Here is a 21,468-nt window from a genome sequence, read left to right as displayed (position 1 = left end):
ACCGTCGCGTGCCCGGCGGAGGCAGAGGCGACGGAGAAGTAGGTTGGCGAGAGGCCCGCGGAGGAGCAGCCGTGGTGGAACGCCCCCGCCATGCAAAACCGCGTGCAGAGCACCAGCACCAGCACTACAAGCCAACGGCACGCAAGCTCCGTTCAGACCGCCGGGATGCCACGGTGGATCATGGCTGCTCATGGGGTACTACGCTCGCGCGCCGATGTCCGATGTGTCATGACCCATATGCTTCAACAGAAGCTGGAGGAACAACGGCGGCATGGCGTTCACGCAGCAGGATTCGGTTCTACTGCTGTAACATTCCACAAGAAAAGTTTGGTGCTTGCTCAGTCTAAAAGGAGCATAAATCAACACAAACAAAGCTTCGTGCAATACACAAATCAAGTGTTGTCAATAATGCAGGCTTAGATAACTGGACAAACACGACACATGGTAAGGTAGTTGAATTGGCAGAGTTCCAGCCTTTTCTCATGCCTAGCGCTGAACTGAACAAGAGAAAATAGGAGCATTACGGCGACAGATGATAGGTAAGTAAGCAATATGATGTCCCAACTTCTACCACCTCGAACAAACGCAGATCTATGTCGACCACACGCAGTAGATGACGTGATAAGAAACCATAGTTTCTGCCAACTTCAGAACCGGCAGCAACTCATACTACCTGTGAAATCTACCCTTTCCCACCAGCATCCATGCCCACAAAATGGAGTGGCCACTGGCCAGCACATACAAGAGTAGATGACACCTTAAAAGGCTTGGATCAAGTGCATCATCACAGGAAACGGTCGTTAACAGAGGGATCAGATGCTTCGCGGAAGCTCCAACCATTCACTATCTATAAATCACGCACTAGACATGAAAACTTTCTTTCTGCTTATATAGGCTGAATATGTTAAATAAAAAACAAAACATCCTAAAGCAATCAATCCCCTGTCCTTGGCCAGTCACTGCTCCTGTTTGTGTTTGCGATTCAGTTGAGCACAGACAGGTATAGGTGTATGCAGAGAAGTTCTCGCAATTGTAAGGAAAGGGAAGACTTTGTGAAAATCTTCTTCTGTCCACCTGTAGTCCTGATGTTTCCGGTTGTCAGAGCATCATCCATCTACAAATACAAGAAAAATAATTATAGTTTACATCACAAGGCAAGAAATAGAAATAATTACGTTCTCTGACGGGCTGAAAGGTTGTAAAGCTTTGAATTATGGTTCAGTCATGCACGTACATTTCTGTAGCGTTTGCTGAGTAGTAGCTAGCACATCATAATAGTTATACGAACAATGAATAAAGACCATCATGACTTCTGTATATTTCAACTCAATTTATCACAACAGTTTCCCTACTGCTGCAACAGAAAATAGTAGCTGGACTTCCTTTTTCACCTTTTGCAACAGCTAATTTTGGATCTCATATTATGCATGAAGTGAGGCTGCGATTTATCTATTTGGAGAATGCGTCACGTCTTGGAAGGTCCCCAATGGGAAGGACCAACTCTTTGTCAGACTAGATGTTGTGTTCAATAGCCAGAAACCCATCAGGTTGGCCTCAAGACCAATTGGATAAAGATCAGTGGAGTTTAACTCCAAACTACTCCCTCTGTAAACTAATATAAGAGTGTTTAGATCACTACTTTAATGATCTAAACGCTCTTATATTAGTTTACGGAGGGAGTAACAAATTACATTTCTGAAACTAGCAGTGGAATTCCACATTGTCTCCCCCAGTTTGGCCTCGGCCCCATGCAACAGGTATGTGAAGCCAGTTTTCAATCGCGCCCCATGCAGACATGGATAGAAACTATATGTGTCAAATTTTCAAAGTCAGCATGTGACAAGCATATCTTTTTGTGCTTTTAAGTAGCGGGATACTAGATTTAGGTGACTAGCATGAAAATTAAGTAGTAAGATTATTAGAACAACTGAAACATTTGACCATGGTACCGCATCCTTGCAAGTGAAATACCAACATCGTTTGCATAAACACTCAAAATAATTGCTCGTAGTAGTGCTCAGTAAGTATTTATATTACAAAATACTAAGTGTCGAATAACAGTTCATTTCTGCAGTGAACAAATTAAGAATGCAATTTAGCTTCTTCTGCTAACTCGTAAATGCCAAAAGAAACAACTTGATGCTGCAGCACAAGGTAAGCCATACAGCAAAATATATTCACAGCTTGACAATGACAGATCACTTGTATCAACAGAAAAGTGAAGGTGCAATTCAATGTCGTTGCAAGTTCCAACTTCTCATTGTTTTGTTAGATCGGAAGTTCAGTTAAAGTCAATTTTCACAGCTCATACATCCCAATAAGACTTGCTTAATGCACACAACTTACAACTGGTTGTACTGATGTATTGATATTACATTATAAATTTGATGGCTCAATGGCTGGTTACCACCCGAAGGTCTATCCTGAATCAAGCCCAAGTGGGTCAAAACAATCAGCCATTTGCTTCCTCTGATGGACATTTTCTGCCAATTATGCTTATGCCCCACCATTGCCTTAATGCACACAACTCTGCTGACAGCAGCACTGCAAGTGCAGGCCACAGTGTTTTGCATGTGAACTGAAGGTGTTGGTTTCCACTGCTGTAACAGCTTACAAGCACCTCTTATTGGTCAGGCACTTTGCAATTGGTATGTAAGGCACAAAGAAATTATGATACTTGTGGTGACTTGAGTATAAATAGATATGGCCATTTTTAAGAACGGGTCATCATTATGTGGGGATATATAGACCAAAGAACAGAGTGATTTCATATCCCTTGAGATTTTATTCTTACTGCTGAATAACTAAGAAAAGAATAGAAACTATTAATAAACCTTTTTAAGCCGAATCTATGGTTCGTACTTCGGCCTACCAAATCAGCAAAACAAAGTATCTTTTCCTCCTAAACTCTTGCTTACCGGCTCTATTTAAAAAATTACAATGCAAAAATCCCTGAGAGATTTTATAGAAGTATGTAATAAACACAGGTATGCAAAACAAAAAAGAATGGTTAACCCCACAGAGAACACAAACAAGTTTGGCCTAAAACACATTCTTTCAAGGTTGATTCTCAAGATGCTTTAATTGAAAAAGCTGTACTTTGAGCATGGCTAAAATAGTTTTGGCGGAAAAAATACTTATCAAGACAATAGAATTAATGAATTATTGAAAGCACCTTAATATGACCCTAGTCCATGTCAACAACAGCAAGCCTTGCGAGTTTCCTTATCAATCGTAGGCGTGTCATTGCTTCGCCATCAAGTAACAAGAAATGTCACTGACGGCATAGCACTGCAGAAAAGTTGAGGAGGAGCCTGGGAGAGAAAGGAGGCGAGGAGCCCAGCACCGCCTTGCCGCCGATGAGCTGCTGCTTGATCTTGAAAGGGGGAGGAGGCAGGGAACCCACCACTGGTTTGCCGTACGCGAGATGCTGAAGCCTCAGATGGGGAAGATGCGAGTTGCACAACCCGGGCGCTGGAGCTTGGCAACGGATCTGGACCGCTGTCGCAGTGGTCATCGGCAAGCGAGAGGGACTCGAAGGGGGCTGTAACTCCATTAGGTTTGGGGAATTTCGGGGCTGTGCTGCCACTGCGGAGGAAGAAGAAGGATATTGGCTAGAAAATAACTAGAAGTGAGTGTCCTTTTTGCACAGAAGCATGTAGTTATGCGTACAACTCCCTCCACAAAGATCTGTGCCATTCAATTCCAATCCGATGGCTCATATTAATTTTTTGTATCTTTTCACCAGAGGCAATGTTTCTATCCTAATCGCCCCCGAAAGATCACTGGCAGGGGCACAAATAACTATATCAACATGGTGGTGATGCAACGAATAAATCTACTTTACATTAAGGCTTCATTTGGATGCTAGGGGAGCTAGTCCCAGGGAGCAGATGCCTCGGGTGGAATTATCTTGTGCGAACATAAAACCCGGGGAAAAGGTACATGATCCTTTGGCTGACCGGAATAACCGGGGAAGGCCATACCAGGGAAACAAACTGCAGCAGCGAAATTTCCAATCGAAATCGCTCAATGCCACAGGCCATGGCGCATATGCTGTAGATGAGCACCTTCTGGCTTCTGGACGTCCTCCGCATCAATCACAGCCATACTGTCACTGCCGCTCAGTCTCCGTTTGTGGATGATCTGAAGAGGCAACAGCAGCGGCCATGTGTGTGGGAGGCAAAGTCGTCCTCGCCGAACACCATGAGATCTGCGAGACCACGCCAGCAGCCACGGGCAGATAGATCTGAAGCTTTGCTAGGGGAAGATCCTTTGGTGGAGGGCATCACTTAGCTTCATGGCTGACGTCGTTGCAGCAAAGAGTGGATCTTCTAGGCGGAGGGGAGCTCGGGGCAAGGAGGAGGAAGACCACCGGACCCTCACCGTCACTGGCGCCGCAGGGGCTGAGCGCTCGGTGGAGGGGCGAGCGGGCCACATCGCTCCCGGTCGGCTTTCATCAAACGCCGTCACATCTCAGTCGCGAGAGCGAGCAAGACGAGGAACTCCTCCCCGACCAGTGGAGACGTGGAAATCTTAGCCGGGGAAGGGCCAGGGAAAGGGCCGGGATCCCTCCCCCTCGTTGGGAACCAAATGCGCGGTAGACTGCCCGGGCTCGATTCTGCTCGGGGTTTCCTCACCCAGGGAAAGGAGGGGGATCCCGGGAGGATCCCTGATTACCAAATGAGCCCTAAGAGATAAACATCTGCACAGCTAGAGACAAAATGTGCAGGTTCAACAGCGTATATCCTACTTCGTTATCGTTTTCATCACGAGCTATATCAATCTTACTGTTCATTACATTGAATGCTTCACTGTTACTTTCGTATCTATTTCAGTAAATGAAGTAGAGGGCAGTAATAGATGAGTGGCTTCGTAGGTTACCTCATGAAAGCTCCCACCACAAATCAGCTTCCATCAGTCAAGCAATTACAACACAATCTGTTCTAATTGATTACCCTTTAACTTTCTTGAACCTCTTCGGGAAAAGTTCGCGCCCCTCAAGGCGAACTTCTTGGTGCATTTGTTCCCATATTGCTCCAAGCTGGCTCTGATATTTATCCTGGATCCACGCCTGAATCTCGGGATAAAGATAATCTGGGTCAGTATTCCATGCATCTCTTAATGCTGCCCGGCTATATATTGTCTTTTTACTCATCCTGCTAAGAAGATCTCCAACTCTTCTTTGGCTGGCAGGCCCCAGGACAACAGATGGTGACAGAGCCAGGAACTTTTGAACCACCCTTAGACATGGCAAGACATCCCCTTTAAGCAATGCCCATGCAAATATCTGCACCCGACGGGTGGCTTCTTTGATGGGTAAACTGTGCAGTGGAAGCTGCCAATTATGTCGAGAAAAGATGGGACTGACATAGCAGTAGACCTGGTCATTCTGAGGCTCATAGTAGGGCTTTGGATCCTCCAGCGGTGCTGAGAAGGTGCAGAGAGAACTAGCATATTTCAAAAGCCATCCTGGCTTTACACTGGTCACACCATACATGTATGATCTCTTTGTATTTAGTAGTTCGGAGTAAACTACATAGTCTGGTGGAATTTGGGCAACAGAAGATGATCGGTTTAGATATATCATATCATTGAGAGCGCAAGATTGATAACGTGCAGCTCGAACCTTTCGATCCTCTTTTGACAATCCAGAGAAAGTGTTTATCTTCTTTGCAACCCTATCAGCCCACCCAGCACATATTCCTTGCCCCAGAATTTCCTCTTCATTCAGCATTGGCTTTTTGTTGGTTTCACTCCCCCAGGCCTGTTCAACATCTTGAGAGCCTCCAAAATTCCAAGCAAATTCATCACAAAATTTGCTATAGTTAAATATTAATCGAAGAAGCTGCTTTCTCAATTTTGACATCTCTTCCATTGTTTTCAGGTGAAGCGAGTAGTCTCTGCAGAACTCAACTCGGCTTTTAGAATACTCAAATGACCGTAAAGCATGGGAAATGGTTAAAGCATCACTGCTAGGGATGGAAAAATCTTTCCGTGCTTCTCGAACCATGGCTTTGAGCTTCTTCTGGCTCTTCCTTTCATGTCGATCCTTATGTTCTGGATCAGGGCCATCTTCATTTGTTTCTCTATCAGTGTTGCCCTGAACTTGAAAAGGATTGGTATAACTTAAAGCTGATGCAGCAGCAGTTGCATATCCCAATATGAGGTTAGATCTAGCACATCCTTCCTGACTCTTCAACATTTTAATTATTGTCAAAAGAAGACGAGAATGTCGTGGGCTCATTGGGTATTGCGCCATAGCCTTTCCCATTGATGTAAGTTTTTCTTGGTTGTCAACTGCTTCCAATATCTTCAAGCAACGCTGAGCTTCAACCAAACTTTCCTTGTTAGGAGGCGTAGGGAAAGGAAAGTTTTCAACCTGTGATTATTAATATTTTGCATGAAATTTAGCACAAAAGGCAACACATCAGAAAAAGATGATTAATGAAAAAGATAAATAACTTTTAAGCACATTACCTTATCAATATTCATAGACTTGAGCATAAGCACAATGCCTTCAACTGGCATTTTCTTGATCTCCGGCTCAGTGAATTCAGGAAATAAGTCATCTTTACTGTATGCTGCACCTGAGTAAAGACGGTAACAGTGCCCAGGCCCAGTTCTTCCAGCTCTCCCAGCACGTTGGGATGCTGATGCCTTGCTTATCCACTGTACTTCATAACTTGCCATCCCAGTAGCATGGTCATAGTTCTTAACCTTTTCTTTTCCAGTATCGACCACATATGTTATGCCAGGAATTGTTAAAGATGTTTCTGCAACATTAGTTGCCACAACAACTAATCTTTCCCCTTCAGGAATATCGTGGAATACTCTAAGCTGCTGCGAAGCTGGTAGCATTGCATAAAGTGGTAAAACACGGAGCCTAGCACGCGAAGCAGAAGGACCTGACTTTTCTGCAATTGTAGCATTGCTCGCTTCCTCAGCAGTTTCTGGTTGTCCTGATATAGCTTTAAAGGATGCCTTCAGTACAGATGAACTCTCAGCACCTTTTAAAAATGATAACACTGGCCCATCTTCTTCTGCGGTTTCATGTGCAACAGAATCCTCCTCATCACTGTCAGTTTCCATCTCACTCTCTGTTTCAGCATCAGAAGAAGCGACATTTAGCTCATCATCCGTTTCATCTTCACCATATGAGGAAAATATGTCGTCTTGGTGCTCAGGTTCAGTTCTATCAATATCATATGCTTCAAAAATTTCCTTCTCTTCTATTTCTGGTCTTGAACCATTCTCATCTCCAACCATTTCAGGCTTCTTACCAATTTGCCGCTTGGATGCTCTTTGCAATTTCTTACATAAATAATCCACTTCTCGTTGTCCAGTAACAAATACAAGGATTCCACCTGGTGGTAGACTCTTGTGGATCGACAGAACTTTCTTATAAGCCTGCGCTAAATAATCGTCATGTGTCCTCTTTGCGAAGTGAACTGTTACTGGAAATTGTCGTGTAGGCACCTCTACAGCTGGTGGAATCACATCAAACAATCTTCTGTTTGAAATAAAGTCTTTTAATTGCAAGGTAGCACTCATCAGGACCACTTTCAACTGACTAACCATATCTGCCAGGTCAATCTTCATCCCAGAGCGTATTTGTTTCTGTTGGTCTGCGTACACAAACTTTCATATGCACAGAAGTTAGTAATGCCTGTATGTTTTACCTTTCATCAAAATGAAGATGAAGTAAGCTCTTGAGTTTCTACCTTGCGTGCCTTTATAACTCTAGAAAGCATCCCAATAAGTATATCTGTGTTCAAACTCCTTTCATGTGCCTCATCCAAGATGATCACCGAATAGTGCTTCAACAGAAAGTCACTCTGCAGAAGACCACTAAGCCATCTGATAAGGAGTTTCAATCTTTATTACAGACACAGCTTCCATTAAAGTGATGCATATGAATTTCAGAATTTGTTTTACAGAAAAAATGTGCAAATTATAAAATTACGGAAGACAACTGATTGTGAACGGTACAGTTAGGGAAGACAGCTAAATGAGCGATCAGACTTAACCAAAGTTTAAACCTCGCTAAAGTTATTTATAAATTTGAGTCATCTCATCTGCAGTTATGGCTTTTGATGCATTTCAGGTTGTGGAATAATAATTTAGCACCAGTTATCAGTTTATTACAACAAACACGAAACTTTAATGAAGACATGATATTGAATAGAGTAATAAATAGACTGATAGAAGTAACAAGGAAAAGCAAACAGATGCACAACCTGGACCTCTCGTAGCAAAATGCCATCTGTCATGAACTTGATGGAGCAATTATTTCCCACCTTTTTGTCATGTCTAACTTGAAAACCAACCTCCTTTCCTAGCTTAAGTCCTAACTCATAAGATACCCTCTTGGATGTGGCAAGAACAGCAACACGCCGTGGCTGGGTGATACCAATCATCCCTTTTCTATCAGCTCGATTGCTTGTGCCAAAGCCGGCTTCATATAAGAACTGCAGAACAAATAGCATAGAGAGCAATAAAAAACTTGGCAGATTCTTAATACAAGCCTATAGGATCAGAACTCCTAGTTTAAACCAATGTTTAAGAGGCGCCATGTGTAAGCACACTCACCTGAGGGACCTGAGTAGTTTTACCACAGCCCGTTTCTCCGCACAGAATTACCACTGAATTTTCATAGATAGCTTCCATTATTTCCTGCTCCATCATTATTATTGGGAGATCCCTCCTCGCCTTCTCAACCTCATGTGGTCTTGACACATGCACAACAATGGGAGAATTGAAGCACTCCTGTACAGCGGCTTCACCTTGTTGTGGCTCTTTATCCTAACAAAAACAACAGAAGGATAATAATTCAGTTAAGTCAGAACATGGGACCAGCTTTCTGAGATGAATATATTTCAGATGCGGACCAGTCACCTGCATATCAATCTCTACACCAGAGCAACTTGGCACAGATGAATGAACTGTCGGATGTACCAAAATGTCATCATCATCATTAGTCTTTTCAGTTTGTTGTTTCGGAATGCTCTGATGTGCCAAAATGTCAGCATCATCATTAGTCTCTTCAGTTTTCTGATTCACAATGCTCACACCAACACCATTGTTAGGCTTCACTGCGTCACTCTCATGATTCTTACGTTCACTACCAGGATGATAGAGTTTCGCGGCCTGAACTAACTTCACCGGGCTAGCTTCCGGCGCAGCTTCAGTGTTTTCAGGAACTGGAACTCCTGTCTGATCAGAGTTTTTCTTGAATAGCGAAAGTTCTTCAGGGACATCTAAACCAGCCTTGGATAATTGCATGGCACGCCTACGTTTTTCTTTCATAGTCGCAGCCTGCAGTGCAACAAAATACCATGAGGAAAATAATCCTGCAATGCGAAAGGAACTAATCCAGGTGCTAAAGATGGGGCCACCGTACTTGACCAATAGACCCTGAAGTGTGCAGCAGCGAGTATGCCTCATCAGCGATCCTGTGCTTCCTATTGTGCAGGGCGATTGTCATACACAGTCGTCAGAAGAAATACAAACCACCACAGAAAGTAGACATCATAAGTTTACGACATACTGCAAAGTCTCGATGCTTTGAGCTTGCAGCGCCTTCTTTTGTTTGTCCTCCTGCGAACAATCAGACCGGCATCAATATATGCTGATACAAACACCAAAGCTGGATATCAAGAGAAGAAGTCCCAACCTCCAATTTCTGCAGCTTTTTCAGCTGAGTCTTGCTCATCTTAGCATCTTCCTTGGTCTTGTTCTTCTTGCCATCCTAGCAATCCAGAAAACAGAGGTTCACACAATCACATACTAGCATCTGGTCAGAAGGGAAACCAAGGCACGTGGGGCAGATAAAATGCACCCATTATTATTATTACCTTGCCTTTCCCTTGCGATTTGTCCTTCCTCTTGCAGGGCAAAATCAGCACGTTGCTATCAACAGAAGGAGTCCCAACCTCCAATTTCTGCGGCTTTTTAAGCTGAGTCTTCTTGCTCATCTTAGCATCTTCCTTGGTCTTGTTCTTCTTGCCATCCTGGCAATCCAGAGACCAGAGGTTCACACAATCATATACTACTAGCATCCGGTCAGAAGGAAAACCAAGACACGGGGGGCAGATAAAATGTACTCCCTCCGTTCCCAAATAATTGTCTTTCTAGCCATCTCAAATAGACTACAACATACGGATGTATGTAGACATGTTTTAGAGTGTAGATTCACTCATTTTGCTCCGTATGTAGTCACTTGTTGAAATCTCTAGAAAGACAATTATTTAGGAACGGAGGGAGTAGAATGTACCCATTATTACCTTGCCTTTCCCTTGCGGTTTGTTCTTCCTCTTGCAGGGCAAGATCGGCGCGTTGCTATCCTCCTCGTCCATGCTCGAACTGCGACATGAAAAAGCATCAGAAACCGCGGATACAGCGCGCCACGTATGCGAGTAAGGCGGCCGGAAACTCACACTGCAGCTGCCGCCGCCGACGTCTGCCGCGTGGAGATTGGAGCTTGGCCGCGGCACGCTGGAGGGCGGACTCCGGGCAGATAGGCCGAGAGGGGCGACGGAGGAGGGAGGGGGCGGCGCCAACGGAGGAGAGCAGCAGGGGGATGGCGGCGCCGGCGCGGGTGTGGCGCTTGGCTAGGGCTTAGGGCCGTGTTGGGCTTAAGTGTCGCGGAGCCGCAAAAAGAAGAAAACGGCCATAAGGGCCCACTAGCCTACGAACCTTTCTCTCTAGCCAGTGGCCTCTTCCGCCTTCCGGTTCCGGTCAGAGACGAGACGACGACGGCCTCTGCCTCTGCCTCGTCCGCCCCCTGAGTCTCAGATCGCCGCCGCGTCCGCCATGGCGGCCGGCTCCGCGGCTCCCCTCCTCGCGGCCGTCGCCTGCACCGTCCTCGTGCTCCTCGCCCCCGCCGTCTCCGGTAAGTTGGTCCTCCGTGCCCCTCGCCTCATCCAAAACCCTCGTTCTCAAAGCAAAAGCAAAAGTAATCCTCGCCTAGTTCGCCGTGCTTATTTTATGTGAGAATTGAGTCCAGTCGAGGCGATCCCACGCTTCCTTGGAGCCTTCCGTTCGCTGCTGCTAAGCTTTAGGGTGAATCCGCGTAGGGATTAGGTCGTCCGTCTCAACCTATAGGTGAACCAAGTAGTGGACCTTGTTGGCTACTAGTAGTTGTAAGCTTTGGCAAGCTGCTGTGCTGCTCATTAACTGAGCATGGATTGGTAGTTGCTTCGATATGTGTCCGCGGCTTGTGCTGCTATCTCAGTTCTAGAAGTGTTGCTTTGAGCTAGATTATACTAGAGCCACACCACATTTGTAAGGGGAATGCATCGTGATGCCTTACAACTGCAAACGTTTAAGTTTTGGTCTGAATTGAAGGTCATGATTCTGGGACTGTGTTGGCGGAATGAGACTGTGTGCTGTTATTACAGGCGATTTAGTTACAAAACTAGTATGGTTGCTTTGCGTGCTTGCATTGTTTTTCGCTTGTGTCTTGTGCTTGAATAGCTTGGAGATAGATTTGCAAAACAATGTGATAAGTTCTGGCTTCTCTATGGCTAGTGGCTCTGTTAAATTCTTTTTCTCCTCACTTGCTGTACTGTAGCGAAGAGGTTCATGTTGCCTTTATGTTTTTCTAGGAGATGCAGCTACGCTGGAATCTGTTCCAGATCTTGTGAAGGCAATGTATGTAAACATTGAAAGCTTCCCTTGTGTCAGGCTGCTGAATCTTTCTGGTGAAATCGGCTGCTCTAGTGAGTATCTTTGTTTCCCCTAATGCTGTATGCTTATAGAATGGATTTGATGTTCTGTGTCCATAACAATCTTCAACAAGTCTGTGTTGTCTAGTGTAATTGGTTCTCAGTGTCTCTTTTGTTTAATCAGATCCTGGGCACGGCCTGGTTATTGCACCGATTGTAAGATTCAAAAACAGCGATGACCAGTTGGCTCAACCATCTGCAGTTCTTCTTCCCTTGGATCAGATGCCAGCTTTCTTTCTGAGGTATAAGATCAGATTGTTGAAATCCTGTGTTTAGATAATTGCAGATGTTTTTATAGTGTTTGTGCATGCCAGTGAAAAATGAAGTTTTCGTGTCTCTTCCTTGATGGGACAACAGAGATACTGAAGTTACATAATATTTCTGATTGTCTTTCATAGCTGCATTGCACTTGACACGTTGAGAGATGGTAACATTTGGTAGTTTGTATGTTCTTGTGCAGGGTATCCAATGAGCCAGAACTTTACCATAAGGTTGCCGGTGTACTGGTTGAATCAAATGGTGACAAGTTATTAGGTCAGTGGAAATATCTCCCTGTTTTTCGTGTGCTCTTTGTATGTCTTGTTGTCTTATCACCAAGAAAATGTTCTGTTTCTGACTGTAGAGTTGTCACCGGATAGAAAATTTCCACAAGAGGATTTTGCACCATACTCAAATGTCAGCCATGATTGGAATCCTGCTGTAAGTTTTAGGTTTTATTGGAATGCTACCACCCTTCAAGAGTTTACTTTTTCTTTTTTCGAAAAGTAGATTAACCCTTCAAGTGTTAAACGTGCTGTTCAGTTCAAAAATAGTTAAATGTGTAGTACCCCTTTAATGCAAAAGCTCTTATTGTGCTTCCAGTATACCTCTGTTAGCGGTACAGTTTTACCTTGTAGGGGTCAGGTATTATGTGGAACAGATATGATTTTCCCGTGTTTCTACTTTCAGAGGAGAGCACACAGACTCTGCGAAAGGTATTCCATCTGCTTTTATTCAGTTCAAAATTAACCAAAAGTTACAAGCCTATATAATTGGTCATTGCTGTTGATAACAGATTGCGGACAAGAATGAGAAGTCTAACAATTTATATCAAGCAAATGTAGCGGAATTTGACCTTGTTATGCAGGTTCAGAGTTTTTTCTGGCCATTTCTCTTTACTTCTATCAATACATGTTTATTTATTGATAATAGAAGTATTGTCAGTGATGCATGTATTGTATACTTCTAAAATTGCATGAACCACAGACAACTAAAGCTGAAACAAATGGTTCAGAGTCCTGCCTCAAAGAGCAGTCGTGCTTGCCCTTAGGAGGACAGAGGTCGGTACTTCCTTTCTTGCATAAGGCATCCTGCTCTTACGTTCACAATATTATGCATATAGTAGAGTTCCAAGATGTCTACCTCACATGTTGTTTTATCTTCTTTTTTTACGTCAACTTATGATCGTCATGTTTGAAGGGCAGTGTATGGGCTTCGTTACCACCAATGAGCAATGCATCAGCAGAGCATCAGAAACCAATAATAATGGTCGTTGCATCCCAGGATTCTGCATCGTTCTTTAGGGACCGCAGTCTGGGTGCTGCTTCTCCCATATCAGTAAGTAGTAGAGACACATGATTGTCTTGTTTGTATTTCTTATTTGCATTACACAATAATATTAAATTTTACACAGGGATTGATTGCTTTGCTCACCGCTGTTGATGCTCTTTCTCACCTTCATGATCTAGGCAAACTCAAGAAACAGGTACTGTACGACCGAAAATTGCTTTATTAGTTGGTTCCATGTTATCACCGGTGTCCTGTACATCTCATCCGCTTATTTATATTCTTTGCTATATTGAGAGCATGCAGCTTTTGGTATCTTCCTCTACGTTCTTAGTTATGCATTGAATCAGTAGATTCAATGTGTTTGACATATTTGTGGTGAACTGGTGATTGGCTCCTAAGCCATCATGGTTCTTGTTCCTAACATCATCCCATATGTATTGCAGCTTGTATTTGCTGCTTTTGATGGTGAAGCATGGGGTTATCTTGGTAGCAGAAAATTCTTACAAGAACTGGATGAAGGTGATGATTCTGTGAATGGCATTAACAGCTCAATGATTGAGCAGGTGAGTACCTGATTTGATGGCACTAGCAATTGCATCATCAAACTATGATATATGTTTCTATATAGACGAGTTTTCCTAGGGACATCTTTTTCATATAAACTATGATATATGCGAATCGTCTATATGTTTCCATATAGATGAGTTTTCCTAGAGACATCTTTTTCACTCTTCATGCATTTCTGCATATTTTTGTTTATGGGATATAATGAATTTACATTCATGGATTTACTATATGTTTTAACTTTTAAGTCTCTTGAGTGCTATACTGCATTACTGCTATATCTTTCTGTTATTTCACAATTGTCTACCTATCATGCTTAATTTTTGTAACAAGCTGTTTGTGAACATAATTCAGGTACTGGAGATTGGTTCGGTTGGCAAGGGCATACGCCATGGAGATACATTATTTTATGCACATGCTTCAAGGGTAACGATTCTTTGAATCACGCATGACGCAAATTAATATATTGCTAGGTAGTATGGCGATATTTTTAGCTCACCATATTGGCCATAGAGATTATAACTATATTTTTCTTGCTAATTGTTCTTGACATATTATGCAAACTGGTTTTCTAGATTCATGGTGGTGTAGTGGTAAAAACTCATCTTGTACTTGTTAAAATGTTTGATAAACGAATGCCTCTTTTGAGATACATGAGATCCGTGGGGTGTCGTTGTGCATGACTTTTTTTGCCTGTGATCCTTGTACTGTATTGTTTGAACAATATTTGTCAAATTTGTACTGAATATGTTTTTAAACATTACTTTATGAAGATATTTAGCTGTGAAGAGATCTGTCAGAGTAATTGTTGTTTCTTGAGTACAACACACTGGGAGTCCAATTGATAGCTGTGCTTGTACCTGTAATTGGGGTTTTATTTTTGAATTTGGGGACTAGAAACAATAAGAAAAAAGTTCCATCTTGTTCATATGTATCTTCTGCTTGTACAGAATTCATCAATTTCAAAGAAGATTTTAGATGGTCTCCAAAGTGGCAGTGATTCACTTGGCTCTGATAATGTCAAAGTAAAACCAGCAGCTTCATCAAACCCTGGTGTACCACCATCTTCATTGATGTCATTCATGAGAAAGGTAATAGCCATTGGTTTCATTAAACCCTGGGAATTTAACTTTCCAAATCTGATCTTTTTTTTCCTTGCTATTCTCTTTGAAGACTATTGTGTCATAGTCTGTTTTCTGTTGACCCATCCGTGCAGAATACATCAACTTCAGGAGTTGTGTTAGAGGACTTCGATTCCCAGTTTTCCAATAGATTTTATCACAGCCATTTGGACAGCCCTGGTAAGTTGACCGTTCATAGATGTGGCCATTTGTCCCACCAAAGGTAGTTATGAATCTGTAATGTTTTTCTTTTTTCCCACAGCAAACATCAATTCCTCATCAATAGCAGCAGCTGCTGCTTTGGTTGCGAGGTCATTGTACATTCTTGCTACTGGTGATATGACCGTCGATCTCATGACACTGAACACTATAAAAGTGAATGTTACACTGGTAGAAGAATTGATTGGATGTCTACTGACCTGTGATCCCGGTCTTTCTTGTGGCATCGCGAAGAGCTTCATTTCTCCAAGCAATGCCTGCCCGAGTCACTATGTTGGTGTTTTCCAGGACTCACCTTCTAGCACGCAGTCTCCTATATATGCAGATGATACCTCCCGGTTCATATGGAACTTCTTGGCAGACAGAACTTCAACTCTGGCAGTCAACGCAAGCTCTTGTACTGGGAAGTGCAACAACGAAAGTGAAGTATGCGTAGGGGGAGAAGTGGAGGGTGGAGGCCTGTGCGTTGTATCGACAACAAGGTAAAATTTTCTTTTGTGGCACACATGCCCCTTCCGTTATGTAGAAATCAAATCAGCGCTGTGTGTTGATACATTAGCAGTTTAGTGATCATTACACGAAAACTTATAAACTGATGAAGTAAGGCGTCTATAATGCACCTAGTTTTGTGCATCGTGCTCGGCTGCTACGGAAGAACAAGCCATGATACGGAATTACTCTCATTTTACTTGATTGTGATAGTCATCGATCGTCTAGTTTCAACCTTATGTCATTCTTATTTGGTCAAGGTGTTGTTTCCTTTTTGTTTGCTTGTCTGAATTGCTGTACTTTTGGTCGCTTGTTTAGGTACGTTCCTGCCTATTCAACCAGGCTGAAGTTCGAGGACAACGCCTGGCACGTTCTACCGGCAAACTCTTCTGACCCCATGGGTGCCGTCGACCCTGTATGGACCGAGAGCTACTGGAACACCATCGGCCTGAGGGTCTACGCGGTGCAGTCCACGACCTCCGACAGGCTCATCCTTCTTGCAGGGCTTGCCGTCACCGCGGCGTCGTACCTCGGGGTGATCGTCGGCAGAGCGTACATCTCGAAGATCACGAAGCGAGACTAAAAACATGACAACGTGTATCATATAGAACTGACCTGGCAACTTTGTAGGGATGGACCGAGTATGGATGTAATTCTTGAGCGGAGCGATGCAGACTTCCACCAGAGCATATGCATATGCATGTGGCCTGGGTGGGTTGCCGTGCGGATGTTGTTGGTAGGTACTGTAGGTGCTTTGGTAATGTGCTTAGAGCAGACTACTTGCGTGTGTATACTGGACGACAAGTGGTTTTTGTTGTGCACGTCTTCCCTGCGACTAAGACTTTGCCCAATAATTGTCTTCTCTCGATGAGATGGTTTGCTGAAATCAAATGCCTCGTGTGTGGAGTTCTTGTCCGGCACCGGCCCTCGGATTCGCCATGTGCGTGCAGTGCAAAGGTGCAACATGCTTGGTGGGTTGGTTAAGACTTGAGAGTGATATATCATGCGGAGTCGAGCTGCTTTTAGATGATGGCGAGCCCACTAGCCAGAAATTCAAACCTGGTTTTAAGCAGCGAGGTGAGCCGTTGGCCCGTTGCGAGGCGGCCGTGCCAGCTCGGGATAACCAAGCTCTCCATCCGGCGTGATGCGTTCACAACAAACAAGTGGAGTAGTGTCCGTCACGAAGCAAGTTTCAATCCGACCATGAATCCCGGTCAGGAGCCAACTCCTCTACACCCTATTTATTTGCCCTACCCAATCAACTGGCATATTACGTCTTCTACGATCCGAAACAAGCAGCATAGATAGATGGCATCGCCGTCACCGTGGCCTGAAAAGCTCCTCGGTCCCATCATCGCCGGCCTCCGCGCAACGTGCCGTTCGTGCCCCAGCGTTCCATCGCCGCCGCCGTGGTCCGAACTCCCACTGGACCTCCTAGGCCTCATCGTCGCCGAGCTCCCAGACCCGGCCGACCGCGCCCGCTTCAGCTCCGTGTGCCGTTCCTGGCGCTCGGCCCCCTACCCCGACACACGGCAGCTACCGTGGGTCGACGCTGTGTGCCGTTCCTGGTACTCCGTTTCGTCTCCCGGGACACTGCTACCTTCGATCAGCGTCGACCGCCTACCAATATCGTCACCCCCGACCTCCCAACGCCAGCCACCACCATGGCGCCATATCTGGCGCTCGGTCTTCTCCCGGCGGCGGCAACATCCGTGGGTCGTGCTCCCGGGCGGCTTCTTCCTCGAAGACCTCCCTCCGGAGTTGTCCGACGTCTGGCCGGAACCGACCGCCTCCTTCCCCGAGAACCTGCGGTGCGTCGGCTCCACTGGCAGCTGGCTCGCCCTCGACCGCACGGACGGCGAGGGAAGGCATGCCTACTTCTTGCATGATCCTTTCTCTAGGGCAACCGTGCCGCTCCCGGAGCTGGACGCCGTCGTCGGCGACGTCTCGAGTTGTTCACGATCCGCAAGGTGCTCATGCGGTCGACCCCTGATGACCTCATCGTGGTTATGACCAACAACAGGGATCTCCCTATATTTTCAGTGCAGCGAGGGAAAGGTGTGTTGTTACCACAGCCGAAAACAGCTCCCGTGGACTTGGGCACCGTCGTCGACATTGCCTTTCTTGGAGATAAACTCTACGGACTCACCATGGATGGACTTGTGTCCCTCCCCATCACCTTCGACGATGTCCACGACATACCCATGGCTACTAGTATTGAGCAGATCATATGGAGCAACATTGATTATGACGATGTAGCAGGCAATGATGAGGACGAGGACGAGGATAACACAGACGATGAGGGTGCCAAGCAAAACATTGGTGAGGTTGAGAATGATAATGACGAGCTTCGTCTTAGCGAAGAGGATAAAGCCGAACGGCGTAATCACATCAAATTGATGTTAAAAGCTAGGGACGGCAAGGTAGGCCCCGGCTTCCGGTGTGAAGCCGACTATATAATCCTTCGGTACTTGGTCGAGTCATGTGGGAAGCTTTTCATGGTGATTCGAGAAGCGGATAGCGCGAGATTCACTTACAAGGTGGAGCTTCTTGTGCTCGATGTCAATGCACCTGCATGGCTTCCGGTCTCCGGCGGCGGGCTAGGTGGCCATACGCTTTTTATCAGCAAACTCTTCAGCAAGTCTGTTTTAGCTCGTGGGGAGGTAGAACCGGACGCTATTTATTTTGCCGATTTTGGTGGTGAAGTCTTTTGCATGAAATCCTCACAGGCGAGACACATTGGTCATTGTCGGAGGGAGAGATTTCTTGACTTCAATGCCACAACGTGGATCTTTCCTCCACACTGAACCAGTTTATGCATTAGGGGCGAACTGAGTGTAGCTCATAAGGTTAAGTTTCTTATGGTGAACCAGCCCAGCAGGGCACAAATCCTAGACTTGGCACTGATGCTTGCATTTTTCTAGATTTATTTTAGACTTTTCGGTGATATTCGTTCATTGAGAGAAGACATTCCATTCGACTACGAAGCGTGTGTGGCGACTTTGCCAATCACAAAATGTTGTGCCAGCTTAGTATCTCGGAGGTGCTCATAGGATTAGGATGTGTGTGTGCGTGTGCGTGTGCGTGTGTGGGTGCGCGTGCGCGTGCGTGCGTGCGTGCGTGCGTGTGTGTGTTCATAAGTGAGTGTATGTGCATGTATGTGAGCATTTGCGCGATTATATTGTGTTAAAAAAACTTTATGTATTAGGTATCTTTTGCTTTAGAAAAACCATATTTGCCTCATTAGGTACATGCAGAGTTATGAGTAGTGGATGCTGAATTATTTTTAGGGTGTCAGTGTGTCACCGCAATTCAACTGTGTGCCTTTTGCCTATTACAATTGTGTCAAATATAGTTTACACTTTATATTATGGCATTCTAACGTTGGATACAACTAAGTATAGTATAACTTAATCCAGTACAAAACATGACTCTTAATAAAGGGAAAGTTATAACTACATCAAACATCAATTACAATTTGTAACGTTTGTTCTTTTTTGGCTACAGCAACATCAATTCTTCATCAATAGCCGCAGCTGCTGCTTTGGTTGCCAGATCATTGTACATTCTTGCTACTGCTGATATGCCCGTCGATCTCATGACACTGAACACTACAAAAATGAATGTTACATTGGATGTCTACTAACCTGTGACCCTTGTCTTTCTTGTGGCATCGCGAAGAGCTTCATTTCTTCAAGCAATTCCTGCCCAGGTATTTTGCATTTTCCAGGATTCAGCTTCTAGCACGCAGTTTCCTGCATACGCAGATGATACCTCGCGGTTCATATGGAACTTCTTGGCAGACAGAACTTCTACATGGCAGGCAACGTAAGCTCTTGTACTGGAAAGTGCAGAAAATATCATGTCAAAATAATAATAAAGGAAAGTGCAGCTACGAAAGTGAAGTATGCGTAGGGGGAGAGGTGGAGGGTGGAGGCAAGTGTGTTGTATCAACAATCAGGTAAATTTCTTTGGTGGTGCACATAACCCTTTAGAAATGTGGAAATCAAATGATTGATGTTTGGTATTCTTTGCTGTTACGTTAGCAGTTTACTAAGCATTAAATGATGATTTATAAACTGATGAACTAAAGCATCTACTCTCTCCATTCCTAAATATAAGTCTTTTTAAAGGTTTCAAATGGATTACAACATACAGATGCATATAGACAAAATTTTTAGTGTAGATTCACTCATTTTGCTCCGTATGTAGTCCCTTGTTAGAATCTTTAAAAAGACTTATATTTGGGAACAGAGGGAGTATAATGCAGCTAGTTTTGTATATCACCCTCAGCTATTTTTTTATTAGAAAAGAAGGATGACCCTGTTGGGGAACGTAGTAATTTCAAAAAAATTCCTACGCACACGCAGGATCATGGTGATGCATAGCAACGAGAGGGGAGAGTGTTGTCTACGTACCCTTGTAGACCGAAAGTGGAAGCGTTAGCACAACGCGGTTGATGTAGTCGTACGTCTTCACGATCCGACCGATCAAGTACCGAACGTACGACACCTCCGAGTTCAGCACACGTTCAGCCCGATGACGTCCCTCGAACTCCGATCCAGCCGAGTGTTGAGGGAGAGTTTCGTCAGCACGACGGCGTGATGACGATGTTGATGTTCTACCAACGCAGGGCTTCACCTAAGCAACGCTACAGTATTATCAAGGTGGACTATGGTGAAGGGGGGCGCCGCACACGGCTAAGAGATCAATGATCAATTGTTGTGTCTAGAGGTGCCCCCCTGCCCCCGTATATCAAGGAGAAGGGGGGGAGGCGGCCGGCCAAGGAGGGCGCACCAAGGGGGGAGTCATACTCCCACCGGGAGTAGGATTCCTCCTTTCCTTGTTGGAGTAGGAGAAGGGAAGGAAAAAGGAGAAGGAAGGAAGGGGGCGCCCCCCCTCCCTAGTCCAATTCGGACCAGTCCATGGGGAGGGGTGCGGCCACCCTTTGAGGCCTTTCTCTCCTATCCCGTATGGCCCATTAAGGCCCATTACGAATTCCCGTAACTCCCCGGTACCCTCGAAAATACCCGAATCACTCGGAACCTTTCTGATGTCCGAATATAGTCGTCTAATATATCGATCTTTACGTCTCGACCATTTCGAGACTCCTCGTCATGTCCCCGATCTCATCCGGGACTCTGAACTCCTTCGGTACATCAAAACTCATAAACTCATAATATAACTGTCATCGAAACTTTAAGCGTGCGGACCCTACGGGTTCGAGAACTATGTATACATGACCGAGACACGTCTCTAGTCAATAACCAATAGCGGAACCTGGATGCTCATATTGGCTCCCACATATTCTACGAAGATCTTTATCGGTCAGACCGCATAACAACATACGTTGTTCCCTTTGTCATCGGTATATTACTTGCCCGAGATTCGATCGTCGGTATCTCAATACCTAGTTCAATCTCGTTACTGGCAAGTCTCTTTACTCGTTCCGTAATACATCATCCCGCAACTAACTCATTAGTTGCAATGCTTGCAAGGCTTAAGTGATGTGCATTACCGAAAGGGCCCAGAGATACCTCTCCGACAATCAGAGTGACAAATCCTAATCTCGAAATACGCCAACCCAACAAGTACCTTTGGATACACCTGTAGAGCACCTTTATAATCACCCAGTTACGTTGTGACATTTGGTAGGACACAAAGTGTTCTTCTGGTAAACGGGAGTTGCATAATCTCATAGTCATAGGAACATGTATAAGTCATGAAGAAAGCAATAGCAACATACTAAACGATCGTGTGCTAAGCTAACAGAATGGGTCATGTCAGTCACATCATTC

At 44.7% G+C, this 21,468-nt stretch overlaps 2 protein-coding genes and 1 pseudogene across 2 annotated transcripts; 2 read left to right on the top strand and 1 right to left on the bottom strand.

The window, feature by feature from the left end:
• Positions 1-751: 751 nt before the first annotated feature.
• On the bottom strand, positions 752-10,659 carry LOC125514552 (ATP-dependent RNA helicase DEAH13). The gene is made up of 13 exons (XM_048679891.2): positions 10,440-10,659; positions 10,287-10,365; positions 9,858-10,013; positions 9,677-9,751; positions 9,551-9,600; positions 9,404-9,464; positions 8,899-9,318; positions 8,593-8,805; positions 8,241-8,471; positions 7,725-7,838; positions 6,481-7,641; positions 4,885-6,382; positions 752-1,114 (listed from the first exon to the last, which is right to left on the bottom strand). The coding sequence occupies exons 2-12, from the start codon at positions 10,356-10,358 to the stop codon at positions 4,955-4,957; spliced, it is 3,981 nt and encodes a 1,326-aa protein (XP_048535848.2). The 5' UTR covers positions 10,359-10,365; positions 10,440-10,659; the 3' UTR covers positions 752-1,114; positions 4,885-4,954.
• Positions 10,660-10,669: 10 nt separating this feature from the next.
• Positions 10,670-16,524, top strand: LOC125514553 (Zn-dependent exopeptidases superfamily protein). Its single transcript, XM_048679893.2, has 16 exons — positions 10,670-10,894; positions 11,610-11,723; positions 11,854-11,971; positions 12,190-12,263; positions 12,352-12,428; positions 12,626-12,703; positions 12,784-12,855; positions 12,975-13,048; positions 13,193-13,325; positions 13,402-13,473; positions 13,721-13,840; positions 14,196-14,267; positions 14,792-14,932; positions 15,058-15,142; positions 15,225-15,663; positions 15,989-16,524. The coding sequence occupies exons 1-16, from the start codon at positions 10,816-10,818 to the stop codon at positions 16,251-16,253; spliced, it is 2,013 nt and encodes a 670-aa protein (XP_048535850.2). The 5' UTR covers positions 10,670-10,815; the 3' UTR covers positions 16,254-16,524.
• Positions 16,525-16,639: 115 nt separating this feature from the next.
• Positions 16,640-18,809, top strand: LOC125516881 (uncharacterized; annotated as a pseudogene).
• Positions 18,810-21,468: the final 2,659 nt, after the last annotated feature.

This window comes from Triticum urartu, chromosome 6A (assembly GCF_056163025.1).
Source record: "Triticum urartu cultivar PI428250 chromosome 6A, HENAU_Tu73, whole genome shotgun sequence".
In the NCBI taxonomy this organism is placed as follows: Eukaryota; Viridiplantae; Streptophyta; class Magnoliopsida; order Poales; family Poaceae; genus Triticum; species Triticum urartu.
Note: the sequence above shows the minus strand (reverse complement) of the source record. Positions and strands in the feature narration are given on the sequence as shown.